The 21,230-nt window shown below is 37.6% G+C and overlaps 3 protein-coding genes across 5 annotated transcripts; all 3 read left to right on the forward strand.

Moving 5' to 3' along the window:
• Positions 1-673: 673 nt before the first annotated feature.
• Positions 674-2,758, forward strand: LOC111007844 (methyl jasmonate esterase 1). Of its 3 annotated transcripts, none has more exons than XM_022280363.2 (3): positions 674-1,214; positions 1,350-1,481; positions 2,334-2,758. In XM_022280363.2, the coding sequence occupies exons 1-3, from the start codon at positions 720-722 to the stop codon at positions 2,631-2,633; spliced, it is 927 nt and encodes a 308-aa protein (XP_022136055.1). In that variant the 5' UTR covers positions 674-719; the 3' UTR covers positions 2,634-2,758. The 3 variants fall into 3 exon arrangements, with proteins under 3 accessions (XP_022136055.1, XP_087979262.1, XP_087979263.1); XM_088123136.1 differs by having other exon boundaries at positions 1,353-1,481; XM_088123137.1 differs by lacking the exon at positions 1,350-1,481.
• A 1,893-nt stretch (positions 2,759-4,651) lies between these two features.
• Positions 4,652-8,099, forward strand: LOC111007533 (methyl jasmonate esterase 1). Its single transcript, XM_022279932.2, has 3 exons — positions 4,652-5,162; positions 6,817-6,954; positions 7,603-8,099. Exons 1-3 carry the CDS (start codon positions 4,686-4,688, stop codon positions 7,903-7,905), a joined length of 918 nt encoding a protein of 305 aa, XP_022135624.1. The 5' UTR covers positions 4,652-4,685; the 3' UTR covers positions 7,906-8,099.
• A 3,229-nt stretch (positions 8,100-11,328) lies between these two features.
• LOC111007534 (protein LATERAL BRANCHING OXIDOREDUCTASE 1) lies at positions 11,329-20,843 on the forward strand. The gene is made up of 3 exons (XM_088122838.1): positions 11,329-12,051; positions 12,527-12,854; positions 20,345-20,843. The coding sequence occupies exons 1-3, from the start codon at positions 11,603-11,605 to the stop codon at positions 20,624-20,626; spliced, it is 1,059 nt and encodes a 352-aa protein (XP_087978964.1). The 5' UTR covers positions 11,329-11,602; the 3' UTR covers positions 20,627-20,843.
• The last annotated feature ends 387 nt before the right edge of the window (positions 20,844-21,230 follow it).

The following is a 21,230-nucleotide window of genomic DNA, read 5'->3' on the forward strand; positions in this document are numbered from 1 at the left end:
CAAAGACAAAAAGAAAATAATAATAATAATAATCATGAAAGTTAAAACTTTTTAAGTACAACCCACACAATTTACCTACGATCAAAAGTTCATGAATTCGAATTCCCAATTTAATTTGTTGTATTAAAAAAAACCTATAATTTGAATATAGTTTCAATTTGGTATCAAGTTTTGTTCGTATAATTTGAGATTAGTTTCAATTTTATCTTTAATAGTATTAATCATTTTAATTTGGTTATTATTGTTTGATTAAATATCATAGATCATCCTTACTATTACAAGATGTAGTTAAATACATTACAATAATTCGGATATGTTAGTTGACGGTAGATCTAGAGTTTTGACATGTTAAGTAAAAAAAATAAATAAAAAAAATTGATGAGATTTTATAGTGGGTAAATAATGGTTTAGAATCATTTGTGTACTTTTTAAACGAAATTAAAGAGACTAAATTGAAACGATACGCAGCAACTATAATAAAAGCATTGTAAAACCAGAAAACTTTATATTCACCTTCATCACAAGATTTGAGAGTTATTTAATTTTTTTAAATAACATTGGTCAGTAAGAATCTTTTGTTGAGGTGTCTGAGAGGTAAATATCATTCTAAAAAACCATAGGACGAATTTACCATTTTAACCTATCTTTCTACTATAAATTGTATAAGTAAAATGTCACTTGCATTGGACTAGCAGCTAACTGGCAGCAAAGGCAAGATTATGAAGAAGAACATGGGAAGAACACAGAAGCAATATTTGCATTTGCATAATCTGCTGCCATTTTTGCTTCTCCTCATTCTCCTCTCTCTCTCTTCTCCGACCCAGAGCTCGAGTCTCGGACTCCATAGTCAACCTCAGTCCTCGTCGAAAAAACTACACTTCGTGCTCGTCCATGGCGCCTGTCTCGGCGCCTGGTCGTGGTACAAGGTCACCACATACCTGCAATTGGCTGGCCACAATGTGACTGCCCTTGACATGGCTGGCGCCGGAATCAACCCGACGCAGCCCAAGTCGCTGTCTTCGCTCACCGATTACTATGAGCCATTGTTGAGGTTCATGGACGCGCTGCCCTCTGATGAGAAGGTCGTCCTGGTCGGGCACAGTCTCGGCGGGCTTGGAATCTCAATGGCCATGGAGGAGTTCCCCGAGAAGATCTCTGTTGCCATTTTTGTCACTGCAGCCATGCCTGGTCCAATCTCCAATTTAGAGGAAAAGGTTTCTAAAATCCAATCCCATTTTCTTCAATTTTCCACTCTCTCGTAAATCTAAAAGCTTAAGTTTGAGTTTGGATAAATTTAATTATATATAAATATCCCTAACACTTTTTTTCTTCTTTGATAACCAAATTAGAAGAAGATACTTGAAATGTATGGCACTTTCAACAAAAAGGATGAAGAACGATCCAAAGTTTCTGATGCAAAACTTTTTATTTTCACCGAAGAACAATTAGCAACCAAACTTTTCCCGCTCTCCCCGCCTGAGGTTCGATTCGCTAAACCGCTAGCTCACATATTATTTAGTATGTTGTAAAGAGAGTTTCGATCCATTTAGCCATTGATATGTTTGATATTTTTTTAATTTATATATTCTTGGTGAATGTTAGAGTTAATGATCGATAAACTTAGGTTGTTAACGAGTCTATAAAAGTTTATTATCAATTAATTTTAATATTCACATATAAGTATAAAATGTTAAAACATAAAAAAAACTAAAATAAAATAAAAAAGATACTTTGGACTAAAATATATAATTATTTCTTTTATATATATATATATATATACACACACACACACATAGATACATGTGTATATATTTTTCGTCTTAAAAAAGCTAAATAGCTAATTTAAATCTTATTTTTTGATCTCTAAATTGGAATGTTTGTTCTATTTTGATCTCAAAATGTTTAAATTAAGTTCTATTTTGATCTTTAAACTCTCAAAATATTTAGTTTTAGAACTTTTAAGATTAACAACTCTTTTATAATTCTTACCTTTATTTTTCCTTTTAACAAATTGATAAAATATAACTTCAAATATCTATACAAATAATTAATATATTAATAGGAGCATGGTGGGAGACTCCCAAATTAGAAACAAATATCACGTAACTGATCAATATTAGGTGGAAAAATTATATTCCCGAAGATCAAAACTATTACTTTTGGAAGTTTAGGACACACGTTTAAAAGTTCTGAGATTAAAATGAACAATGAGAATGAATAAGACCTTGTTTTGATGTCATTTCAAACATCTTAAATTATCAATGAATCCAAAGGCTTGTTACTGGAGTAGTGTAAATTTAATCATTTATAGATATCTTAACATTGTATTGCAGGATTTGAGATTAGCGACTACTCTAGTGAGGCCGCAGCCAATGTTCGATCTGATAAAATCGATGGAGGAGCTGGATCTGACCCGAGACCATTACGGGTCGGTCAAACGGGCCTTCATCATATCCGAGGACGACGAGATGGCCCTCGAGATCATGGTGTGGGCCATGCTCGTCTTGAACAAGCCGGATCGTGTGGCTGAGATCAAAGGATCAGATCACATGGTGATGGCTTCTAAGCCGCTTGATCTTGCCCAACAACTCTCCACCATCGCTCTAGAATTTGCTTCTTCCACTTCTATCTAACAAAATCCCATTAATCCTTTTGGCTTTTACCATCGTGTGATGCCTTCTTTTCTCTCTTTCTCCTGAAATGTGCTTAAATTTTAGTTTGGCTTTTGCTTCGGTTTAAATTTTATTTCGCTTCTCCACTTTTAATTTCTTTTTTAAAAATTTAGTCCATTAGTTCCAAAATATCTATTTGTCTCTACATTTTAAAATTTATTACATTTAAACAAATAATTCTTGATTCTCATATTTATTTTGGTTGGGTAACGTAGATATGAGGATACGTGTATTAACGTGCTGAAGTAGACAATATTAGAACACGTAGGTTGGCTAGCTAAGGCAGATAATTAGAAAGCAAAATAATAGAAAAGCGATCGAAACATTTTTTTTATTATTGTTTTTAAGTTTGTGGATAGAAATAAACATTTTGAAAGTTTAAAGACCCGAATATAGACATTTTGAAAATTGAAGTTTTAAAATAGAACAAAAATAAAAGTTAAAGAACTAAAATTTAAACCATATGATGCGTGATTCTAGCACATACAAATTTATTGACATGAAGTTCGAGGTGGACGAACATTAAATTTTTAACAACTCATTAATTTTTTAAAAAAATTATTTATTTTTGCATTTCTCTCTCTTATTTGTTAAAAATTTTTTACAACTCACTGCATATTTTACATAAACAAATAAATTGATGACATGTTTAACTACTTGAGCTTGGACCACCTTTGGGTAGCTATCATATTATTGCACTCATTTATGTTGATTCAAAAGGAGGGAAAAAAAAGTTAAATTACTCCACATATAACTTAACTAGGTAAGACATATATACAACAAAAAAGTGGTGGTTTCAAATCTCCATCTCCCGTTGTATTAAAAGGGAGAAAAAAAATCAAAATATGACGATTATAAGGTCTTTGATAACCCTTCCATATATATAATATTTTATTTTTCAGAATGAAAATAGCATGTTAAAAAAGAAAAACAAAAAACCTAAAAGAAAAAAACCAATCTCTTTTCTTTAACACTCTATCTTTTATCTCCTTTCCACCTAACTTTTTCTCTCTATAAATTTTTTTTTAATTCAACATGTAGGGTACGGATTCGAACCTCGCTCCAATCTTTTGATCGAGATAATACATTGAGTTTTGATGTATCACATTTGAAAATAAATTACTTACTTGATCATTCATAGTAGAATGAATTGAAAATAGAGGACCTACCCATAAAGGGAGTAAACATATGGTGAGAGAAAAAAAAAGGTCCAACAAAGAGAGACATATGAGAGAGAGAGAGAAGTAAATGGCTATAAATTATTTGAGAACTTTGAAATAATGTAATGTTTTTTCTTTTTTATAATATAGTTTTGTGTTTAATTTTCTTCTCTCTTATTTAAATTCATCTTTCTTGCATCCCTCTCTATCAAAAATTTAATGGCGGCTCAGTTAGATAGGGAAGTATGAGAAATTAATACTAACCTCGTGCCTCGGCCATTGGAAATTTTGCCATCTAGGGTGGTCCAATAACAAATTGACATGTGTATATGATTTTGTCTTTATATTTATATTTTCTCTCATAAAGAACCCCACCTTTATCATAGGAATTGAAATATTTAGACACGTTTAATTGGTAATAAAAAACAAAAATCTAATTGCAGTCTTTTCAGATTTGTGTTTAGTAGTAAATTTGAAAATTGAATCTCAATTAATTTATTAATATTTTTGATATAAAATTGGTATACATATTATATTATAATATCATATAATTTATAATATATTATATTTTACCTGTTTTAATTTAGCAAAAATGAAATAAGTTTATAGCATGAAATAATATATTTATCAAAGTTTTTAAATTTTTTTTAATGTAATTTCAAATTCAAAACCTGAAAATACTGAAAATAATTGTTTTTGAAATATTTATCGTTTGACTACTGTCATTTGATTCGGTGAGTCTGAAAATAAGAAACAGAATCTAGATCGACTAATTCTTATTATTCTACATTTTCTACTATAAATTGAATAATCCATCCTAACATACTTGACCTAGCTAGGTACAACTATCAAGATGGAAAAAACAATGCACAAGCCTTTGCTACCATTTTTGGTTCTCCTCTTGCTCTCTCTCCCCTCCACACCATGGGGTGATGAGACCGAGACCGAGACCGAGCCCGAGCCAAACAAACAACACTTCGTGCTTGTCCATGGGGCGTGTCTTGGAGCATGGTCATGGTACAAGGTCACCACGTACCTGCAATCGGACGGCCACAATGTGACTGCCCTCGACATGGCTGGTGCCGGGATCGACCCGACAAAGCCGGAGTCGGTGAATTCGATAGGCGAATACTATGAGCCATTGTTTAGGTTCATGGAAAATCTGGCTTTGGATGCAAAGATTGTTCTGGTGGGGCACAGCATGGGAGGGCTGGGAATCTCGATGGCCATGGAGAAGTTCCCTGAGAAGATAAGTGTTGCCATTTTTGTTACTGCAGCCATGCCTCCGCCGCTCCCCTGGCCCCTTTCTTCCATACAGCAACAAAAACAGGTTTTAATCCAACTCCACTTTCCCCTTTTTTGAAAGAGCAACGAACCACCTGTTTTGTACGCTGTTGTTTGTTTTCATATTCACTGAATTAGAGGGATACAGTGAAATTTTGTTTGTCAATTTTGTTTTTGAAAACGGATCTGTCATAAATTCTATAAGCGAACATATTTGTGTGTTTTTACTGTTTCTCGATTTTGGCTATGAAACTTTAAAATACACAATTATATTTAAAATGATAAAAATTTGGATAAATATATTATTTTATGTTATAAATGATTAAAATTAAAAAAAAGTAAAATATAATATATTTATAAATTAAATAATATTGTAAACTAATAACTTATAAGATTTATTGATAATATTTTAGATTAAACTAAATATTTAATTAAATATCAATATTTTACAAATATATTACAAAATGCCTTAAAATAATTTCTTTAGATTGAGATTCACTACTCAAATCTGCATACAAGCTTGTTTTTATTTGAATCCCTTATTATTATTTTTTTAAATTACCAGTTTAATTAATTTCTAAACTCAATTTGGGAGAGAAGTAATTTTGTTAAAAAGAAATAGTAAAGCATAATTAAGTAAAATATTAAAATATTAGTAAAAATATTACTTTGGTCCTGTACTTTGGACTTTATTTTCAACTTTATACTTTCAAATTATTTATTTTGACTTTGTATTTCTAACTATAATTTGTTCACTTTAGTTATTTAGTTACATACTTTTACTTTTGGTCCCGAACTATTTTGGTCTCTTAATTAATTTTATTTATAATATCATTTTTTCTATTACAATTTCAACATGATCATCTTTTTAAGATACAAGGACAAAAATGAACCTAATGAACTAAAGTTGAAAATATAAGGATCAAAATAAACCAAAATTGAGAGTACAATAACTAAAATAGTATTTTAAAATCTAAAATATTTTGAGTGAGAATGTAATTGATTATTGAAAAATGTTATAATATAAGGGATTAAATTAAAAAATATCTAAAAAATTGGGGACTATATTATATATTTAACCTTTATAATTTAAGGTTGAAAATGAAATAACATATTTAGAATTTAATATAAGTCATCAACTATATATACATTTTTTTTGGTGGATAGAAAAGCCTTTTGAAAATTTAAGTTTAATTTTTATATAAAAATAAATTTGAAGTTTAAAATGACAAATTGATTAAAAGTAAAATAAATCAAATTTATTTAAAATTAAAAAAAATCCAATATATCTTTAAACAATTTTGTGTCTGACCTTCTCTAAAGTTTAAAAAAGTATGTAATAGGACCCTAAATTTTTTTAATTTTGTGTCAAATAGGTATTTAAAATAAATATTCAACATTTTTTAAAGTTAACAAATTTACTAAACAGAAAGTTGAATTAATTTGTGACAAATAGGATCCTTGTCTTTCAACTATTAAATACTTCATGAAATTTTGAAAATGTTGAATAGATTAATTAAAAGTTGAGGATGTATTAGATACAAAATAAAAGGTTTTAAAACCTCATCAGATATTTTTTAAAGTTTGGAGAAATCTATTAGATATATAATTAAAAATTAAAAAATTTATGAAATATAAACTTCAAAGTTTATGAAGTAAATTTATAATTAACATTTTTTTTCCTTTTTGACAACCAAAAGATGAGAATTATACTTGGAATGTACGACGGTTTCTACACGGAGGATCATGAAAATGAAAATGAATCCAGAGGTTTGGGTCAATGGTTCTTCAGCCAACAACAATTAGCAACCCTGCTTTACCCGTTATCGCCCCCCGAGGTTCGTAACTATCTCATTCTAATAATCGTTGGATGTAAATTTGAAATCTATATCTAAATCTATTATTTATAATAGTATGGGGTGGCGTTCACGAGTTAAGTTGAATTGGGTTGATATATTTTTTAGACCCAACTTAATTGTTCGGGTTGTAAATTTACTCAACTCAAACAATCCTTCTTAAATAAAATAAACCCAACTCAACCCAACTATGAAATATTTAGGTTGGATTAGTTCAGATTATTCGGATCATTTATTCAAAATATTTTATAAAAGAAAGAAAGGTAAATGATAAAATCTAAAACATTTATTGGTATATTGTCTAACATTGAATCAAAACTTGTTAATCCATTTTTATTTATATGGTTAAAAATTACACATCCAACAATTTTAAAAAGTTGTTTTTAAACTAAAAAGAATTATTAAATGGAATAAAATTAAAATAAATACAGCTATATATAATTTCTTTAATGAGCGAAACAAATATAATAACTTCGGATTGATTCGGTCGTTCAACTCAAACGTAACTCAAACGTATTTTGAGTGAACCTACTCTGAACCAACTCAATTCATAGAATTACCAAATCAATCAACACCTAAATATTGTTCAATTTATGTTCCTATTTGTTTCTTTCTCGGTGTATGTGGCAGGATGTGACGTTGGCAACTGCACTTGAGAGGCCCGTGCGGGCTTTCGACGTGTTCAAGTCAATGTCGGAGTTGAAACTGACTCGAGAGAAATACGGGTCGGTGAAACGGGCATTCGTCGTATCAGAGGACGATAAGATGATACCGGAGGGAATAGTGGAGCTGATGCTGTTACTGAACGAGCCTGATCTTGTGAGTAAGATCAAAGCATCTGATCACATGGTTATGGCTTCCAAGCCCCATGATCTTGCCCAACAACTCCACACCATTGCTCACCAGCTTTCTTCTTCTTCTGCTGATGTCTAAAAATGTAATAATATGCATGCTAATTAGGCTATCTTCACCCTCCATTATTATAAAAGTTGTGGGATGATGTCATTAATTAGTACTCTTTATGGGTGGAAGCTTTGAATTTATTTTAATGTAATATTCGCTAAAAAGTAAAATTACTATTATTACTTTTAGTACAAAACAATAATAACTATTGTATCTTGAAATGAGTTTCGGAGTTTCGTATGTATGAAAAGAATGTTTGGTGTGGAAATTGATATTGATGATCAACAAGCGTATGAAAATGTTAACACGAGCCTAGTTCACCTATGACCTCTTAATTAAAGATATGTATCGATTATAGTTGAGCTGAGTTCATGTTGACAGATAAGATTTACTTAAACTTATATTAAAAAAACATTTTTCTTAACTCTAATTAAAAGCATTCTCAAACTAGCTCTAAAATTCAGGAGAATTATCATAAATGTGATTTTCTCAGTGTGTTTTATGTATAACATTTGAGTTTGAATCATGGTATTAAATATCCGTCGAAATTTTCATCTAACATGTCTATGTATTTATAGGTTCGACATCGACATGATGAGGGGTAAACCGCCATTTTCATAATAGTATAAAAATATCGACAAGATATAAAAAAATATCAACAAAATGTCACTAATATATACATAACACGAATATTAATCATTTTTTACTTATTTAGAAATAGAAAAATGTTTGTTCGTTAATTCAAATATTTTTTACGATTTCTTAATTTCTCTAATTTTTACATAAATTTTCATCGACATCGACATTTTATCAATATTTCTATTGATATTTTATCGATATTTCCATGCACATCTACATTTAAAACCTTGATTTGAGTTTAATCGAGACTAATTACGCGTGAAATTAACGTATCCATCAATAAATTAACTATAATTAAGCACTCTCACTCTTTTGAAATCCGACAAAAAAAAAAACATAGGCAAATTTTCTCTAAAAGAAAGGTCTTAAGGAAACTAATAACGTTGGCACAAATTAGGTACGTGCTTAAATTTTTTTTTTCTTTTATTTTGGACAGTTTGGAGCAATGAGAGTGTGGAGCACAGGGCGATAATGAAGTTCGTGTCTCAATGCACCAAGTAAAGTTACTGTTTTCTTTTTTGGGTTATTTTTTAACGTTAAAATCACATGTAAATCTAAAATCTTAAGTCCATAGATTAGGATAAATTGAATCATATATAAATATATCAACACTGTGATAGATGTAGATAATATTGGGGCCACATAGGTTGGCTATGACAAATGTTAGGGAGTAAAATAATAGAAACGATCAAAACATTTCTTTATTATTATTTTTTTAGGTTTGTGGATAGAAATAAACCTTTTGAAAATGTAGGGACCTAAATGAGTATTTTTAAAAAGTTTAGAGGTGAAAATAGACATTTTGAAAATTGAAGGATCAAATTGAATAAACACGAAAGTTTAAGAACTAAAATTGAGATTTAACCTTGATCATGTGTGATTCTAGAACAAATGAATTTGTTGATGTGGAGTTCAAGGTGGACAAACATTGCGTCTAAGGTAATGACCTACACGAGAACTCACGCAAGTGTGTGGTGTTGTTGTGCAACACATTCTAATGCTTAAATTCGTATTTAGGCTAAAGTGATATATCAATCTAAGTAGGAGTGATATCACATACCTGTTTCAGAAGGAGATTCGGTATAAGTAATCTAATGGATCTTTACAAGTAAGCAACTGACCCTTTTGATCTCATCTGTATTCTGATGGAAAAAAAAAAGAAAGAATAGATGCATGAGCTGAGGCGCTCCCATGTCCCGATTGTGTCTTCAAATCCTATTTAGTATTTTTATCTTTGTCGTTGAAACAAGAAGTTATATCTCTATTTTCTTTTCGGATTCCGAGGATGAGCCGGCTGATCCTAACATCTTTATCTGAGGAATCGGACCATGAAGCCTCCTCCTCAGACAAATATATCTCCGAAAGACTTTCAAGGAGCCTTGTTTAGCAGGTGCCTTGTGGGTCCCAGAAGTTCATACCCTACCTCAACCGATGTGAGACATGAGTCATCTACTTTGATCGAGCCGAGGTGCTCGCTCAGCGTGGGTGCGACATCCTCGTGTCTTGATGTGTCATATGTGACTTTTCTTATTTGCTTAGGTGGGCCCAGTTGCTACCATGTGGCGGAAAGTTTCATTCACCTTTAATGAAACCTTTTGACTCTAAATGATAATTTGATATGATGTGGCAATGAAAATGGGAATTGAGTAGTTAGATAAAACAAAGGCAAGTGAGCCAAATTTTTATTTTAAAATGGATTTCACTTCCCTGCCATATCAATTTTTACAATCCCCAACCATAATTTTATCCAAGTAGCATATACTCTTGTGCTACATTATGTAAAATGGTTGTTTATCAATCTAATCTATACATCACATCAACATTTAAATAAACAATATTTATGACAGATAGGCTTAATTAATTCTAAAATAAAAAAAATTTAGAAACTAAATTTGTCATTTAACTATAAAATATTAATAAATTTATTTTTTTCTGGTTTGTACCAGATTGGGATGGGAATGAAGTATAAGGAACATTTTGATAATCTCATCTCTCGACGAAAAAATGTGGAAGACGGGAACTATACTCTACTATATTAGTCCTTAAATTTTATATTTGTATCTATTTTAAAAACTATTTGACACATCTTTGAACATTCAATTTTGTATTTGTTTTATAATGAAAATGATCAAGTATATGACTTCAGCTAGAACAGGAAGATGACTTGGAGGACGAATTCGAAACCAACTGAGTAGGGAACCTGCAAAACAGAAGATACTTCGGCGCCCAAGTTATGAAGTAGTCGAACTATATCCGATAGAGAATATAGTGTTCGCATACCTGGAATAGAGGCGGGTGGTCTATATTTATAGGCGAGCTCTCCGACAAGACTAACAGCTATTTAAGGTGACCGTGAATCTGAGAGCGTTTTGTCGTGGAATGTGTCGGAGAGTAAGGTTGAGCAGAGCAGCTTCAGGTCGGTTCAACCACAAAATGGGAACAATACCAAAAGAAAACATGGTCGGCTCAACAATAAGTATTAAGGCCAAGGTAATGAACCTTGACCTTATAGACTCAAGGTCACGTGTAGTTCTCTTCAAATCAGAATTTGCCACGTGCTAGGTGAAAATTCTCATAGAATGTTAAAGTCTCATAATTTTCAATGTTATGTCTGATAGGTACTTGATATATTGGATAAATAGATCTATTAGATATAAAATTCAACTTCATCTCCAAATAATCGCCAACACGAATTTAGTTCAACTATAATTAGTTTTGAGATACTCATAAATGAATTAAATTTACCAAACCAGTTTTTGGATTGAGTGGTGATTTATTCCTTCTTAATAATTAGCATATGTCTCGAACCAAGAAGAATAATGCTAACGTTCTTTTCTTTGTATATTATAATGATTGTAGTCCATTTAACTTCAATTTTGAATTTTGATGATTGATTAAGCAAGGAAAACTTTATAAGAAAAATTAATAATAATAATAAGAGAAGAGGAGAGAAAGACAAGAAACTGCCGCCTGCAACGCACCCAGCCTCCGATCAGACACGATTCCGTCCACATTCATTTCTCCCCAAAATCTCAATAAAATCCCTAAAATTCCTCGTTCGATAAAATCCCTAAAATTCCTCGTTGCCATGGCAGACTTCCAATTCGATCCGGCCTTCATCCTGGCCCCCGACCACCGCCCTAAACTCGCCGTCGCCGAGTTCGCCGACGGCATCCCCGCCGTCGACCTCTCTCTCCCCGACGGCGATCTCGTCCGACAAGTCGGCTCTGCCTCCAGAGACTGGGGATTCTTCCTGGTGACCAACCACGGTGTCGCTCTGGAGAAGCGGCGGCGGATAGAAGCCGCCGCCAGGATGTTTTTCCGGCAGAGTTTGGAGGAGAAGAGGAAGGTACGGAGGGACGAAGGCAGATCCACCGGATATTACGACACAGAGCTCACCAAGAACGTCAGAGATTGGAAGGAGGTCTTTGATTTGACGGTGGCCGACCCGACCGTCGTTCCGGCCTCGCCGGAGCCCCACGACGGCGAGTTGACTCATTGGACCAATCAGTGGCCGGCGTACCCTCCGGAATTGAGGTAATCTCAGCAAAACCCCAAATGGTGGAACGCAATTTCATTGATTTTGACTCTCAATTTAAAAAGTATCCCGAGAATAGCTTAACGGTTAAGAAACTTGTTTGGATGAACTTAGGTCCGACTCTCATGTGTTATACCAATAAAAAATCTAAATTTAACAATTATCTATAAATTAATTAATAAATCACATAAAATAATAAGAAGAATTGAGACGCAAAGTTAAAAATGTTTTAAATTTTGGTTTTGGGCTTAGTAAATACTTGAATTTTAAAAAGCTTTCAAATTATTAGAATATAAGTTATTAAATTTTAAATAATGTCCAGTAAATATTCTTAACACGATTCAAAATTTTAGAATGTTCATAAATTTAATACATTTTTGTATGGTTTAAAAGATTCTTTAGTTATCGAGCTTAAAAAAAAGAAAAAAAAAAAAGAATAGTTGACATTTTTTACAAGATGATGTGGTAGCGTAGAGAGGCGTTCGAGGAATATGTGGAAGAAGTGGAGAAACTTGGCCACAAATTGATGGAATTGATCGCCCTCAGCTTAGGGTTGCCGGCAAATCGGTTTAGGGGTTATTTCAAAGACCAGACCAGTTTCATAAGGCTGAACCACTATCCTCCGTGTTCATCGCCGCACCTAACCCTTGGCGCCGGCCGCCACAAGGACGGTGGTGCATTGACTGTGCTCGCTCAAGACGACGTGGGAGGGCTGGAAGTGAAGACGAAGAGGGATGGAGAGTGGATTCGAGTCAGACCCGTACCCAATTCTTTCGTCATCAATGTGGGCGATATAATTCGGGTGCGTACCACCAAGGTTTTAAATGTCTAGGTTGACATCTCAATTTCATGGAAATGACAATATTAATAAAATGTCGATGTATATTTTTAGAAATATTAATAAATAAATAAAATCATAAATAATAAATTAACAAATAAGCCTATGACATCTTCTAAAGCAATTAAAAAATATTAATAATTAATTAATTAATTAATTATATATATTAATGATATTTTGTTGATATTTTCATATTTTATATTTTTGGTGATATTATAAAAATAAAGATTTGTTTATCATGTTCACGTTGAATCTATGGACACATGAGAATGTCAACGAAAAGAATTTAGATCCATCTCCCTTCCACCCCCAGATTCAGAGAGGAGTTTACTCCATGAGAGAGAGAAGAAAAGAAAGAAAGAGTCGAGTAGGCTCTGATACCATTGAGGGTCGAGGCCAAGTGCTATATATAGAAGAGAACCGATAATTGCACCAGGGTACAATTATTGATTTCTTATTATTGTCTTGACACTTGTCTCAACATAATTTGATACAACCAAAAGAGATAGAGTATGGCCGACAAGACAAGTCCTTGACTGACATCTTATCTCTTTGGAATCTACTTTTTAAAAAGTAAAGATAAGCGTGGCCGACAAGAGGCATCTTATCTTTGAAAAAGCAGGAAAAGAAATAAAGTAAAGCGGAAATAATTACAACTTGACAAAATAAGAAAAGTTGGAAAATAAAGGCTGATATGACTGTTTTTGGACTGGATGCCTTGCTTTAGAAATCTGACAAAGTCACCCGGCTTCTTCTGATTTAGCGAGGATTGCGGATTCTGTATATCAATCGTAAAGGCTTCTCTGGTTTCCAAATAGGCCGTTCCATCCAGGGTCTTACTCTCGGCTTCCCGCCTTTCACTGCCCAAGGAACACCATAGATTTTCGACTAGAGTTGCCTTGTGAGATATGGAATCCTCTCATCTGAGTCAATCCTGTACGCTACCTGCGTTGCCTTGTGGTTGGTTATTCCACATCAGAAGCATATCATCTACTGCATCGTGATTTCTTCTGCAAGTCCTTCACAAAAACAGACTAGGATAGTGATGATAAGATCGGAATACAATGATCTTATCGAAAATTCAAAACGAAATTTAAACAAATTAATTTACATAATAAGAAATTAAAATTAAACAATTGAAATATCTAGTCTCAGCTGGGCTGTGAATCTAGATATGGGTCGTTGATGTCGTATCCATCGTAGGGATCGAAGTCTTCTACGTCGTCTACGGCATCATCGTTGACAGAGGCGGATGAATCTACATCCGTCTGAACATCGTCGGGGTCAGAGATCTGAACTGCGACGGCATTGAGGACCGAGTTGAAGTCGGCTTGAGATCCGACTCCAGCAAGTGAGCTCATGACTGCATTTTTGGCCAGAAGGAAGCTTTCGTCTTCTTGCCTAGTCACGTCTTGAAGATGAACGTTGGTCTTTAACCAATCCTTCATCTTTTCTGATTCTAGGTAGGAATAATCGAATTTTTCCCACCATTTGATGCGTAGAGCTTTGCTCAACGCTTTGAAATTTCCACTGGGTCCTAGCTGGAAATTCCAGCAAAAGATCCATGGTATTTGAAAGTACAAAGCGAACCTAAACGTCTTGGAGAGAGGAGACAAATAGATATTTTGTTGGAATAGGTGGTAAGATCTCTGAACTTCTACCGGAAAAATTTCTTCGGAGAGTCCAAAATAAGTCCACCATGTTTGAAACCAAATTGGAAAGTGAGATTTGTAAGCTTGCTTACAGAATGTCACAAACCAGGAATGGTTGTAGCCTTGCAGCCAGAAGACAATATACCACGCCTTCATGTAGTCGCGGTAGTTGTAAGTTTGAGGCTGGAAGGTTGCTAACAGTCTTTTTCCTACAAACATACCCTGTTTCCAAGAGGAAGGGGTAAGGATGCGGAAGATCTTGAGCTTTGAGTAAATGGTCCTGGAAGGATCATTTCTGTCTGGAACATGAGTTATTTCTGCAGACTTTGAATCTACCAGAATAAACTCATAATAAGTTCGGGTCTTTTGAATATCCTCTGGCAGGTAGTTGAAGCCATGAGGAAATATTTACTTGCAGACTTCTTGGACTGAAGGTCCGTCGAACTCTGGCTCAATAATTGAATCTACTAGGGTAGTCTTGGTGAAATACCCAGTAATTGGAGGTCTTGGCTGAAAAATCTTCGGCCTAACTATTTGAGAAAACGAGGAAGGGTTCCTCGGAATCGTTGGTCTGGAAGCAGCGGCTGCAGTAGCAGGGCGCCTATTTCTAGTTGTATTGCCACGAGGGCGTAACAACGTGCTTGAAGGAGTTGGAAGGCTTGGAGGGCCTGTTTGAATAGTCAAGGCTCTCTGGGAAGAACCTTGCTGTCGCCTGGATACCGTTTCAAACTGGGTGTCCATAGCATAATTTTCTACACTCATCGGAGATGGTACAGATGATTGAGTGATGGGCCTTTTGCCCTTTGAGATAGCAGCCCTAGAAGAGGAGGCTGCTATTTGTGGAGAAATGTTTGACTCATTTCTCGGCGACGGAGGTCGCTGATTGATTTGTGGCGGAGGCCGCTGAGAGTTTGGCCGTCTCCGGCCTGGAGGAGGTTCCATCTTGAGGAAGAGATGTCATAGCTGATTTTGGTGTCTTCAAGAGATGTTCTCTTGAGAGGTAATCAGCAAGGGAGTTTTCACTTCCTTTTATAGGCTCGATTTTGAAATCAAAGCAAGATAATATGACCTGCCACCTTGCGAAGATTTGCTTTGAGACAAGATTCTTTACATCTTTTTCGAAGATGTATTTGCTTGCTTTCGAGTCTGTTCGTACAGTGAAATCCTTGTTGATAAGATCTCCCTGGAACTTTTGAACGCAAAGTACTATTGCTAATACTTCTTTCTTTACTGTGGAATAGTTTTTCTGGGCACTATTCCATATTCCTGAATGATAACGGACTACGGAGACCTTTCCGTTAACTTTCTGTTTGAGTACACCGCCGTAACCGATGTCTGAGGCGTCGGTGTCAATAATGAGATGCGCCTGTTCATCCACTAGGGATAAGCACGGGATGCTTTTCGCCAGTGATTTGATTGATTGGACTGCGCGTGTATGTTCTACAGTCCAAGGCTTTGGATTCTTTTTCAATCTGTCATAGAGTGGCCGACAGATTGTACGAAGATCTTTGATAAAGTATCCAATATAATTCACACAACCCAAAAACCGCTGTAGTTGTGTTTTGTCTTGTAGGACGTCTGGAAATTTTACCACAAATTCCAGGGACCTTTGGATTGGTTTGATAATCCCTTGATTAATATCATAACCGAGGAATCTAACCTTTGTCTGGAAACAGTTTAATCTTTGGTTGGGAGACCACACGACCATTTGTTCTGATGATATTGAGAAACAACTGGAGATGCTTGAAGTGCTGATCTACAGTGTTTGAGAACACCAGAATGTCATCAATGTATACTATTGTGAATTCTTGGTATTTGTTGAAGATATCGTTCATTATCTTCTGAAATTCGGATGGAGCATTCTTCAATCCGAATGGCATGACGTTCCATTGATATTGTCCGAATGGAACATTGAAGGCCGTCTTGTAACGGTCACTTGGATGAATCTGAATTTGCCAAAACCCAGATTTTAAATCGAACTTTGAGAAGGGCATGACCTTGTAACAGCATGTCGTCCACATACACTTCCATATTCCGGCCGATCTGCTTGGCGAACATTTTGTTCACCATTCTCTGGTAGGTCGCTCCTGCGTTCTTTAACCCGAAGGGCATGACCTTGTAACAGTACAGACCTTGGTCTGTTATGAATGCGGTATGACCTTGATCCGGGACATGCATCTTGATTTGGTTGTACCCAGAGTAGGCGTCCATGAAGGTGAGCAGTTCGTGCCCGGCTGTGGCGTCCACGAGCTGATCAATCCTCGGCAGTGGGAAGCAATCTTTCGGGCATGCCTTATTTAAGTTCGTAAAATCTACGCACATTCTCCACTTTCCGTTAGATTTTTTAACTAATACAACATTGGAGAGCCACTCGGGATACGAAATTTCTCTTATGTATTCAGCTTTCAAAAGTTTGCTAACTTCCTCAACAATTACATCACTCTGCTCCTTGTTTATAGGTCTTCTTTTTTGCTTTACAGGTCGGAATGACGGATCTATGCTGAGGCGATGCCTCATAATTTTCGGGTCAATGTCAGGCATGTCCTCATGGGACCACGCAAAGACATCCGAGTTGGATATGAGGAAGTGGATTAGCTCCTCTCTGTCGGTGGCCCCTAGCTTGGTTCCTATGCTTACTTGCTTCTCGGGACTAAACAGAGGAACAAGCTCGAGCTCCTCAGTGGGTGCGGCAAACTCCCTCCTCGGCAGGTCGGCCTCGAACTCGAGCGTCCCATCCCTACCGGCGAGAGTTTCGAGGGCGCAGACCGATGAGCCTTTGAGTGCGGAGGCATAACACTCCTTCGAAGCGGTCTGTTCTCCTCGGACCGTGCCCATGCCATTGGGGGTGGAATACTTCAAAATTTGATGAAGTGTCGAGGGAATGGCCCGAAATGAGTGGATGATGGGTCTCCCAAAGATGGCGTTATAGGCCGATCTACCGTCAATTACCACAAACTCGGCCATTTGGGTGACCTGAGTTTGGTCCTGCCCAAGTGTGATCGGCAAGTTGATGCAACCCTCTGGGATGACCGATTCTCCAGAGAACCCAACCAGCGGTGTCGGGCTTTTCGTCAATTGCGATCTCGTCCGACCCAGGGCAAGGTAGGTCGTAAGGACAGGATGTTAGCAGATGCGCCTCCGTCTATCAGCACCCTCCTGACCACCACATGATCAATCAAGGGAGCGATCACAAGTGCATCATTGTGGGGCAGGTGAACCTCCTCTAAGTCTGCACTGTCGAAGGTGATTGGGCAGGTCGGCCTCTGCTCCCTGATGATGCACACCTCGCGCCTGGCTGCACGAGCTAGCTCCTTTCTTTTATGTCCGGACTGACCCCCGCTTGGCCCTCCAAAAATGGTATTGATGACCGCAGGTCGGTAAGTGCGACGGGGCGGCGTCCTCGAACGCTTCCGCTCTTCCTTTTTCTCTGCCGAGCTGGTCCTGGGCTTTCCCACAAATTTCTTGAAGTACCCATCTTGAATTAGATCCTCAATTTGGCGCTTCAACTCCCAGCAGTCCGACGTGTTATGGCCGTGCTCCCGATGGAAGCGGCAATACTTGTCCTTGCTGCGCCTTTTCGGGGCTCCCCGAAGCTTCTCAGGACGCTTAAGTAGTTTTTCCATTCCAGACTCCTCGATGTTCGTTAGGATCTCGGAAATTGGAATCGTGGTCGGGGTGAAGCGTTCGTAAGGTCGGCTCCTAGTAGGTCCGTTCTCCGCCCTTCGATACTCAGCTCGGCCGCTGGAAAAGGATCCCTTGTCCTTGGACTTGGGATCTGCCTTTTCTATATCTTTTCCACTTCTGCCCCGGCCGATCTTTCGTTCTGGTCGGCCGGTTTTTGTTCGGAGGAGCTCTTGTCCATTGATGACTTTCTTCGCCTTCTGAAGCACCTCGGCGAAGGTGGTCGGGGCTTCCTCTCCAAGTTTCACCGTGAGGGCTTCGTCGGCTAGACCGGTGAGAAAATAGCACATGGCCGAGTCATTGGAGCAGTGTGCGACCTTCAACTGCTCCTCCTGGAATCTGGTGACATATTCTCGCAGCGTCTCACCCTCCTTCTATCTGATGGTGGCGAGATGGGTCGCTGTCTTTTTGTCATAATGCCGAGAAGAGAACTGGGCGAGGAACTCCCTTCTCAGCTGAGAGTAGGTCGAGATCGACCTGGCTGGCAGTCTCCGATACCACAATCGCGCGCTGCCAGTAAGTGCGATCTGAAAGGCGCGGCATTTGATTGCGTCTGATGCCACTTTGAAATCCATGAGGCCTTCAAAGACCTCAACATAATCCTTGGGGTCCTTCGACCCATCATAAGGCTTCACGGTAGGAGCTTTGAACTTCGGAGGTATCGGTGCTTCCAAAACGTCCGAGGTGAAGGGCGATTCTCCCAAGTCGCCATCGTTTAGTGAACCTGCTTTCTGCTCACATTTGGCTTTTAAGGCCTCCACCTGAGCGTCGAGCTGGCCCCTCAGCTGGTCGAACTCCTCCCTTGTAATCACTCCTGCAGGAGTTGCTGGGTTGTGAGAGGATTCAGCCTGCTGGTTGGAGCTCCTGTGTGAGCGGGATGGTGACTGTCCTTTTCGGAGAGATGAGCCTCTCTTTCTGTTGAGGTGTTCACGAAGGTCTCCTCTCTGGCGAGTGTGTCCCTCGCTCTCGTTGTTTTCGGGATGTTCCTCCTCGACTGGGTCGAGGTTGGAACCGCTTTGCTCGCGTATGTCAATGCGCGTCATTCGATTTTCAGATCGGGACCCTGCGCCTGCAGCTAGTATCATCTCATTATACATTTCCTCCATGGACCGCATTTGTGTGCGCATTGCCTCCATTTCTCTCTGGAGCGCGTCAAAGTTCTCACTTGGTGGAGCCGGGGCTGGACCCCGGGCGCCCCTCTTAGAGGTCCCACCTCGGCCACGGGTGGCCTTGGATGTCCTTGGGTGCACAGGTGGTAGGACAGGCGCGGTGATTCGTGCCGACCTGCGGAGGGGTTCTGTTGCTAGGCCGTCGTGACCTTGCCCCTCTACCACTGCTGCTCCGACCTCCCTCTGGTGGGCATCGCTGGCAGCTAGAGTCCTTCGATCTGCCGTATTGGTCGAGTTCGCTGGTTGAACCATGTTCGCTCGCGTGTTGGTTTAAAAGAATTGGGATGACTTAGATTATCGTTCCCACAGACGGCGCCAAATGTTTATGCAAGGATATGCACAATAATGTATTTCAGATTGCAGCTCGAACTCGGCCTCCGGACCGACCTGAACACTTGGGCGGACCTGCACAAAAAGGTGAGCACTCCGACGATCAAATCAGTATAGGTCGGATTCCCAGTTTAGTTCGAGGTCAGAAATCATCATACCTGATCGTGGAATGAAGTCCTCTACTTATTGGTGGTAGTCCCGCTAATTTCGCGACGGTTACACCCGGTAATCTCGGGACCGTCGGTTACACCCGGTAATCTCGGGACCGACGGTTATACCCGATAATCACGCCGCTGACAGTAGCTCACATTGGCCCCCACCGAGCTTCCCGGTAGGTCGGACCTCGGCCAGGTTCACCTCGACCCTCATACTTAGCATCTGTCAACGCTAGTGGTGGTGATCTCGGCCGTCCGAGCTGGGCATGACTCATGAGTCATCTTGGAGCACCAATAAGGGTCTTCTCCGTGTCCAGGGTATTCTCTTCCCCAAACAACTTTCATCCTTCATTGTAATCAAGGAAAAAAGAATAATCTCAAACCTTTTTTCTAATGAAATTGAAATTGAGTAGGAAGTAATTGATTAATGTTAATTAAAAGTAATTAATTGGTGGAATAATAAACAGGACTTGGCGCTGGCGACATTGTTAATGAGAGTAGTGCCATTGTTCAGCGAAGAAGACATGTGCAACGAATTGAAGCTGACGGAGGAAAATTACGGGTCGGTCAAACGGGTATTCGTCATGTCGGAAAAAGTTCTGGTTGGAAACAGGGATTATCAACGGTGGATGATTGAGGAGAACCCACCTGATCGTGTGGTCGAGATCGAAGGCTCCGATCACATGGTCATGATCTCCAAGCCTTTACAGCTGTGGGCCCATCTCGAATACATCGCCCAACACTACTGACCACTCTTAGCTTAATCCGACATGTCGTTTCTTCAACTCCACATCACACATGTATAGTGTATGGTTATTATGCTTACGCAACATTTTCGAAAACTAATAGTAATAATAATAACAACGTTTAAAACTAATAGTAATAATAATGTTTAAATACTACTCTCAGGTGGAGGTTCAAACTCTCGAACTAAAAAAATGTTTAAATATTATTTTGATCTTTATACTTTTTTTTTTCGTCTTGAATCTTATATTTTCAAAATTTTTATTTTTGTTTGTGTGTTTTAAACTTTTGTTTATTTTTATTTGATCCAAGAATTTGACTAAGTTAATGAAAGTCGACTTAGACAAGCTGCAAATAAAGTAAGTGACGCTCAAGTTAGTAGTTGGTCGATCATTACTCGGAGAGAATATAGGTGTGCGTATATGAAAATGAGGTGGGTGGTCTCTATTCATAGGTTCGACTTTTGATATAACCTCCAACGAACTTTTAACGGCTCTTAGATAGTCCGTTGGACAATTCTGTTTGAGGTTTGTTCCTGTAGAAGTTAGCAAAGATCAACTTGGTTGATAACTCAAGCAACTAAGGTATGAGTTATTGGTCGGCTCGACT

The sequence above is a fragment of the Momordica charantia genome, assembly GCF_013281855.1.
Source record: "Momordica charantia cultivar OHB3-1 chromosome 4 unlocalized genomic scaffold, Mcharantia_2.0 BLBB01000004.1, whole genome shotgun sequence".
In the NCBI taxonomy this organism is placed as follows: domain Eukaryota; kingdom Viridiplantae; phylum Streptophyta; class Magnoliopsida; order Cucurbitales; family Cucurbitaceae; genus Momordica; species Momordica charantia.

What these genes read in the sequence shown, in the direction of transcription:
- LOC111007534 (XM_088122838.1), top strand. Translation starts at nt 11,603, where the DNA reads ATGGCAGACTTCCAATTCGATCCGGCCTTCATCCTGGCCCCCGACCAC. An exon ending in GCGTACCCTCCGGAATTGAG is followed by an intron (nt 12,052 to 12,526) that starts GTAATCTCAGCA and finishes GTGGTAGCGTAG; the next exon opens with AGAGGCGTTCGAGGAATATG. An exon ending in ATGTGGGCGATATAATTCGG is followed by an intron (nt 12,855 to 20,344) that starts GTGCGTACCACC and finishes AATAATAAACAG; the next exon opens with GACTTGGCGCTGGCGACATT.
- LOC111007844 (XM_022280363.2), top strand. Translation starts at nt 720, where the DNA reads ATGAAGAAGAACATGGGAAGAACACAGAAGCAATATTTGCATTTGCAT. An exon ending in TCTCCAATTTAGAGGAAAAG is followed by an intron (nt 1,215 to 1,349) that starts GTTTCTAAAATC and finishes TAACCAAATTAG; the next exon opens with AAGAAGATACTTGAAATGTA. An exon ending in TCCCGCTCTCCCCGCCTGAG is followed by an intron (nt 1,482 to 2,333) that starts GTTCGATTCGCT and finishes ATTGTATTGCAG; the next exon opens with GATTTGAGATTAGCGACTAC.
- LOC111007533 (XM_022279932.2), top strand. Translation starts at nt 4,686, where the DNA reads ATGGAAAAAACAATGCACAAGCCTTTGCTACCATTTTTGGTTCTCCTC. An exon ending in CCATACAGCAACAAAAACAG is followed by an intron (nt 5,163 to 6,816) that starts GTTTTAATCCAA and finishes GACAACCAAAAG; the next exon opens with ATGAGAATTATACTTGGAAT. An exon ending in ACCCGTTATCGCCCCCCGAG is followed by an intron (nt 6,955 to 7,602) that starts GTTCGTAACTAT and finishes TGTATGTGGCAG; the next exon opens with GATGTGACGTTGGCAACTGC.